Source organism: Scyliorhinus canicula, chromosome 3, assembly GCF_902713615.1.
Source record: "Scyliorhinus canicula chromosome 3, sScyCan1.1, whole genome shotgun sequence".
Lineage (NCBI taxonomy): Eukaryota > Metazoa > Chordata > Chondrichthyes > Carcharhiniformes > Scyliorhinidae > Scyliorhinus > Scyliorhinus canicula.
In genome coordinates, this window is record NC_052148.1 from 91,767,846 (window position 1) to 91,775,653 (window position 7,808).

Below are 7,808 nucleotides of genomic sequence, written 5' to 3' on the forward strand. Positions count from 1 at the left end.
AAATGTGTTTCTAATACCTATTGACTGAATGCACACACGGTGCCAGTGTCCTTGGTTTTCATTTTGTCTATGCGCTCTATTATTTACCACAATGATGTATTTCCCCGAAATAGTCGGATGGCAAGACAATAATACAAACGGATAATTCAAACTTTGTTTTGCACACCCGTCTGTCTGTCAGCGGCGCGGAGACTTCCCACCCCCATGTGTTTTTTTAAAACCTGAGTTTAAGGAGATCGGTTATGACAATAAGATATTTTCCGTATAGTCTACCCTCCTGGCTGTAGACATACGAGGAAATATCCCCATTGACAGGTACAGGTTATGGGGAGGGTAGGTGCGGGGAGCTGTTGCTTTACCGGCGAAATCGGATCAGTGAAGCTGGGTCCATTTATTTTGCCAATCCTTTGTATTCCCTGCCCTAGATGGGACTGTTTATATTCGTCCACGGATGATTTCTGGCTTTTACAGTATTTTGGGGTTATAAATTGCTTACAGGTTCAGCAGTTGTATGTATAGAACAAAGATGGCCCAATAAGTTAGGAGAAAAACAAACAACAACCTTCAGATGACCAAGAATGGTAGTAAGGATATTTTCGTCCAGCCCAAACCCCGCGCGCATTGTTTCTGTGTAAATTTGTGCAATCTCGTCGATTGCAAAGAAATTGACACTGCGACCTGTAAGTCAGGCTTCGGTGTTTTATAGAAATGTTTTTTTGTGTATGCGATAAGGACTGAAATTGCCGCTGAAAAGTTTAGAGGAGGCGGCGAAATGTCACCTGATTAAGTTTCCGTCCACCTTAACTTTTTTTGATCATTTCCTCCTCCCCCATCCTGCCAAACACATCACCATTGCCATCAGAAGACCGCCCACCAAACAAACCAGCCAAGACCCCTTTGAGCCAAAATATTTAAGAGTGAGTGCATTCACAGATTGACGTTCATTCAACACAGCGATCGGACTGGTGCTCTCAGATCAGTACTTAGACCAGCGGTGAAACTGAGTGCGACAATGCTAAGGATGCTTAATAGCAGAGCTGCGTCTGTGACTCTCTCACTTTTTATTTTCCTCACTATTGGAGATCAACGAGTGCAGGGTAAGTTTAACAAAATACAGACTGTTGCCTTCTCTCTACACATTGGTGGATGTGGCTCTTAATTCCATGTTTTCTTCGGTCCTGTTATTTCCTTGGGAGGCGATACTAGGGGAAAAGCCTTAAAGCTGATTGGGAAAAGCACAGCGCTTTCCTGCCGTTTGCTTTTGAGCAAAAGTTTTCAGGTCAAAATCCGATGCGTGTGGCAAGTTACATTGCGCACACGTGTTCCTGTACTTTATTCACATTTAGTAGAAGGCTGTGGTGCAGGGTGAAGTACAGGGAGCAATTCGCATTACCTGTTAGCAATTCATGAACTAGTTAGAAAACAAATGACCCGTGCTTTGATCCTGGGAATCTAGGTATTGTAGATATCTCTAGAATCAAAGAAAAGTTACATCTACACGTTGCGCCTCATTGATGTTGCATATGAATCGACATGTAATGCCGGATCCGAGCTGTTAGAGGTGGGACACATCGCCAAGCCACACGAAGCGGGATTTAGAGGCTGATATAATTACTTGCTCCAGTGGAAATGATTGCCACGTGTTTTCCAATTAGCCTGTTCTATATTGCTCACTTTAAAAAAAGGGTCTTCAGTGTAACTGAGCGCTCGATATATATAGATTTGTATCAGGCGGTATCAACTAAGAGTCTAGACTCTCCAGAAGAGGCAGCAGAGTTCAGGCATTTCTGGAACGAGTTAGTACGACAAAAAATAGCCTATCTTTCTATTCCTGAGTGACTGTGAATAGATATAAAAATCAACGGGAAACGTTTTGCAGAGAGAGAATCGACGCTGTAGTTTGCGATACTAAATACAGACGCTGGTCAAGCTGTCAATAGATGTGTCGCGGAGGTCTAAGACGAGTAACTCGCCATACATTTATGTATTTATTGCGGATTTTGCACTCTGCTGTTTCGCTGTAAGGGTGAGTTCTGGCTGGCTGTGTGGGTTTTTTTGTTCCATTGCACGCGTTTACAATACTTCAGCTTGCGCTGTCTTGGGGCAGAGCCAAATAACTTTCGCAAGCGCGATAAATCTTTATTCAAAATAACCGCACCCGGTTATGGGATAGCAATGTACATTTCGGGCGAGCTGGTTGCTGTCCACGACGGCGAAGAATGTCTTGTGTGGGGGGTGGGGGGGGGGGGGGGGGGGGGTCCATTATTTCAGCTTCGCCGGGTCACACAGACTGAGACAGAACACTTGAAGTAAACACTCTCTTGTTAACGTCAATACAAAGTTCACGTGTTGTGTCTGGATCCGTGAAACTGACACTGATATGACTGTGTGTGTTACAGCTGGGAACTGCTGGCTGCAGCAAGCCAAGAACGGCAAATGCCAGGTCCTGTACATGACCGGGGTCAGCCGGGAGGAATGCTGCAAAAGTGGCAGGTTGGGCACAGCGTGGACGGAAGATGATGTGCCATCCAGTACCCTTTTCCGATGGATCATCTTTAACGGCGGAGCCCCTGGTTGCACGCCTTGTAAAGGTACCGATTCCGCCCAGTCCCTTTGAAATCGCCCTGACTTCGCTAACCGCGCTCTCAGTCTCGCCTCGTCAAAATATTAACTGGCGTGAATAACTTCAGAGAATCGCTTGAATGTCACGGCGTTACTGAGCGGCTTTATGGAGATGGCGTCTGAGTCTGCGCGGGTTTACCAAGCCCCGGGGGGGGGGGGGGGGGGGGGGGAGTCATGAAGATACAAAACATCTGTCATATAATGATTGTGTAGTCAATTCAAGTAATAATTTACCTTTTGAGTTCCGAATGCATAATTGGTGCATGGAAGCAGCTTCCAGAAAATTGTATGTGTGTTTCTTTCTTATATCAGAAACCTGCGATAACGTTGATTGTGGGCCAGGTAAAAGGTGCAAAATGAACAAGAGGAATAAACCTCGATGTGTCTGTGCCCCAGACTGCTCCAACGTCACTTGGAAGGGTACCGTGTGCGGGACTGACGGAAAAACATACAAAGACGAATGTGTGCTCCTGAAGGCGAGATGCAAAGGGCATCCCGAACTGGAGGTCCAATACCAAGGCAAATGCAGAAGTATGTGTGCAACAAGTATATGCTCAATAGCAAGAACCTTCAGAGGAAGTGAAGGCGTCCACTTGCATTCCATTCTCCCTCAGCGCCAAGCAACAAATTGCCCAATTCAACCGCAGCAGTGTCTGCTTTTGAATAATACATCCCTTACTTAAAATTAAATTGTGTTAAGGATGATTTTCCTCTACATTGTAAACTTTAAATTAAATTGTGTTAAGTATTTATCTGTAATTGGAAAACATAGGGATTTGACTATTTTGCCAGGCTATCTATATAATTCAAGTTCTTGCCTATCAAAGATATATTACTTATTTATAATCGACCTGTATTTGCTGTTAACACAAGCTCGGGCCTCACAAAGTTCAGTCGATTTGCATGTGAACGTTTGCTTTTAACAGGTGCTCGTTTCACATTTTTACTGGTGTCTTTATTTTACAGAAACGTGCAGGGATGTCTTGTGTCCAGGCAGCTCGGTGTGTGTGGTGGATCAGACGAACAGCGCCTACTGTGTTATGTGTAACCCGAGGATTTGCCCTGAACCTTCGAGCCCCGAGCAGTATCTGTGTGGCAATGATGGGATCACGTACGCCAGCGCCTGCCATATCAGGCGGGCCACCTGCCTGATGGGCAGATCCATTGGAGTGGCATACGAAGGGAAATGTATAAGTACGTACTCGAGACCTCACAAAGTGTAAACTGCATAACATTAGGCAGCCATGAAGCCAGAGCAAGTACAATGTGGGAGGAGTTTCCTTGTTGTCAGTATAATTAGGGTGTAATGGGTAAATGTCCGCATCAGGCCGAACAAAGCACTTTTGGGATTCAAATTTGTGGCTAAAAAGCACATTGATAGCGTTTAAATACCAAATAGAGAAAGGATCATCCTTATTAATCAGCGCAATTTGTTCATCGTATCTGTTCGGCTTAATCTGAGTATGAAACTGTCAAGCATATAACGTTTTTTTATTTCCAAGCTTATTTTTATCTTATGGGTTTGCAAATCGGCGCTGAACTGTAACTGAAATTATAACGGCAAGAAACTCAAGGATGTTGAACTTTAATTTCCCACCCGTGTTTAAAAATACATTAGCACTGAGTGAGGCATGATTCCTCCCATCCTATTGTCCTGGGGAGAAAAGAAAAGTCGAACGATTTGATCTTTCCGATTGAGGTTTTCAGAGGTTAAAGTGTTTATTGCTATATGCTATATATGGAGAGTAGATTCAGCCTTTTCCTAATGCTTCCACACCCAGCTGTAAGATTAGAAATTCAGCCCCAGTTGGTTCGAATCAGAGCAAAGCCACAGCTCCTATGTTAAATTGTTAAATTTGTTAAATTGTTAAAAATGTTAAATTGGATTATATATTGATGGCAATTCGACTCATTGATGTTCAATTTGAAACACATTTCTAGAAGATTATTTTAAAATGTTGACTGAAGTTACATGTAATGAAGTGAAAGTTCAGATGTTTAAAAGATAATGCAGAACACCAGCACGAATGATGGACCTCTTTGGGTGTGTTTTCTGTACTTAACTTTTTAAGAACCACACAAATTACAAAGGCAAACATATTAAACGTCATTTATCAAGGCCCCTATGACAAAACCTTTAGCCATGTGAGGGATGTCAGTAACTAAAATGGTTTTGAATTCTGACCTACAAACTATCACTATTAATGAGCTTTAGTTTACCTCAGAAATGAGCTGAATATCAGCTCGAAATCAGTATTGTTGAAGACTGAAGGGACAATTCTCTTTACAAATGTGTTTTGGGTTCTCCTTTTTTCAGAAGCCAAATCCTGTGATGACATACAGTGTAGTTCTGGAAAGAAGTGTCTCTGGGATAACCGGCTCGGCAGGGGTCGGTGTGCCGTTTGCAATGTGTGTCAGGGTGGACGCTCGGACGAGCCAGTCTGCGCCACTGATAACACCACCTACCCCAATGAGTGTGCAATGAAAAGTTCAGCCTGTTCCTCTGGCACCCTCCTGGAGATCAAACATACAGGATCGTGCAATTGTAAGTAACCTTTAGCCCAAAAATAAGATTCACTGTTTTGCCATATTTCGCTATAAAGATTTAACTTTATTAACTCGTTATACATTTGGCTGTACTAAATAAAAATCTTGCCACCTATACCTATCAATTTGATAATTTGCAGATCTTTCATGCTGCTCTTGGTGCAGTGGAGAAAGATGTGCTAGGCATAGCCAGATAGTACATTGGTTACTGATAAACACATTTAAGATCTTGTCACACATTGCTAACAGGATAAATCTAGCCCTCTTCCTACTGATGTCACTAAAAAAACTTTTCATTGAAACGGTTTGGGAACTTTGCCATGAGATATGTGGTGGCAGCAGTATAGGTACTGTAGTTTCACAGTGGAGCAGATAAACCATATTGGCACATTCTGGTAATCTTAGCCTCCCCATTCCTGTGGGTTTATTGCCCCAAATTACCGATACCTCCCCGCTCCAATATAGGCATGCTGATCAAATGCTGCTAATATTGGTGTAGCAAAACAATTCTATTTTATACACACTTTTTTTAAACTTTCCATCTGGAAGCACATTGTGCCTATTTCCTGAGGTAGTATGTCGTATTGAGAATCCATAGATAGTGGTGTGAAAGTGAATGGCATAACTAGTCTTCAGAGTGTAATTGTCATAATTTCATTTAAAATTAGGACAGGCTTTTTTTTAAAAACAAGTTATAGTTGTATATTAGATTCAATTCTAAATAAATGTTAAAGTTAACAAATGGTGAAAGTTATCTTGAACAACAATACAGTGGGCGCTGAAGTGAATGCTATTCACATTGAGAGGAAGAAGAAATTGTGAGGGATTATAATGCCATAATAGTGATAGATTGGAACATCTAATCCTTTTTGAAGCTGATACCATCTTATCAGTAGCGATTGTCCAAAGTTGTTTTGGATTTTAAAACCATTAAAATAGTCCATAGGTTTAATTCAGTAGCACTGAGCAATGCAATGGATGAATACAACATAAATATTAGAACACAAGAACACTTTTATGTGATTCCAGGAATCTGCCATAAAGCCTGATCATTGATTCTTCAGAATGTAAAATTACTTGATGATAACAATTGTCACAAACTTCATTCTTATGCCATATAAAAGACTATTGTGGCTCTCCAGAGAGATTGAAAACATGCACTGAGGTTCTGCGCTGTTGTGATCCTTATTTATACAACAGCTACCGTATATTCTCCCATAGCCATAACTGAAGAAGATGAAGATGAAGAAGATGAACAAGAAAATAACACCTTTCCTAAATCTACATTTCCGATTTGGTAATTTCCTTCACCTGTTGGAAGAGGAAGGAGTCACTGTACTTATTTGTAAATAAGTGTACGCTTATTTATTTAAAAGAAGTATACATAGTTGAGTTTAGTAGATTTTTATTTATACTGTCATGTTTTATAATTTATGCATAAAATTGGTTAACTATACCTGTTTTGGAAATATATTCATCAAGAGAGCAGTGTTATCGTTAATTTATTGTGATGTATGATGCTTGTAAAGTACACATTTTCCTGCAACCTGTAAATGCATTATGGTAGCTGTAAATGTGGCTGGTCATTTTCTGTTGGTACTACAAATTTTTAGTTATATTATCTGCATGTTTTACCTTGTATATTTATTTATTGGAATATGTTACACATTGATGTAAATAAAGCTTCAGATATTGTTTGCAGCGTGCCATATAACTGACCAAATGTGCTGCGTTTGGAACTTGTCAACTTGAAATGCTCTGCAGCTGCGTGGCTGTCAGATCATTTTCTGGCCGTGTATCATCTGATTGACTTTAGTGGCTTGTTTCTCTAAAGGCTTTAACACAATGCGAACAGTTCAGGATTCTCATTTTGCTTAAAATATTATGTTGCAGATGCAATTTTGTATTTTCGAACATGACAGATTTAAATTCATCTAAATATATAGTTTTGTACTTTTTCTATCATGTAAATGTGCAATGTATATAAAAGGTAATAACATGGATTTGTAAATAGATAATGAATAAATAAGAAAAAAGAGCCATGAGAATGTTCATTTTATGCTGTCTCCCTGTCTGAATTATCCCATTAAAAGAAGTTTTCACTTGAAAAAAAATTAATACTCATTTCTTCATATTAAAAACATTCTTCTTTACTATTATTCATGAAATGAGATACAAGTAGGAAACATGAACTGTGCATGCTACTCTCTGAAATGTAGAGCAAATGTTTACATTTATATCCTATTCATATATTTGGGGAACCTTAAGATTTTGCAAAATTCCAGTTCTCCTCTTTTCCAGAGCAACTTCTCCCAGAAAATGTACCCACTGGATATACAGCGTACATTTAAAAAATTCATTCACGGGATGTTTAGTATCGCTGGCTAAGCATCAATTGACCATTCCTAATTGCCCTTGAGAAAGTTGGTGGTGAGCTGTGTTCTTGAACTATTGCAGTCCATGTGGTGTAAGCACACCCACAGCGCTAATAGAGATGGAGTCCCAGGCCTTTGATTCAGTGACAGTGAAGAAACAGCTATATTTCAAGTCAGAATGGCGAGTGGCTTTGAGCAGAACTCACAGCTGGTGATGTTCCCATGTGTTTGCTGCTCTTGTCCTTCTAGATGGTAGTGGTCATG

General features: G+C 40.5%; 1 protein-coding gene across 4 annotated transcripts; it reads left to right on the forward strand.

Annotated features, from left to right (window-relative positions):
* The first annotated feature begins 825 nt into the window (after positions 1–825).
* On the forward strand, positions 826–7,212 carry LOC119962794 (follistatin-A-like). 4 transcript variants are annotated; one of them, XM_038790886.1, is made up of 6 exons: positions 826–1,097; positions 2,400–2,591; positions 2,935–3,153; positions 3,589–3,816; positions 4,940–5,167; positions 6,370–7,212. In XM_038790886.1, exons 1-6 carry the CDS (start codon positions 1,013–1,015, stop codon positions 6,468–6,470), a joined length of 1,053 nt encoding a protein of 350 aa, XP_038646814.1. In that variant the 5' UTR covers positions 826–1,012; the 3' UTR covers positions 6,471–7,212. The 4 variants fall into 4 exon arrangements, with proteins under 4 accessions (XP_038646814.1, XP_038646816.1, XP_038646815.1 ...); XM_038790888.1 differs by having other exon boundaries at positions 828–1,097; positions 6,199–7,212; XM_038790887.1 differs by having other exon boundaries at positions 829–1,097; positions 6,391–7,212.
* Positions 7,213–7,808: the final 596 nt, after the last annotated feature.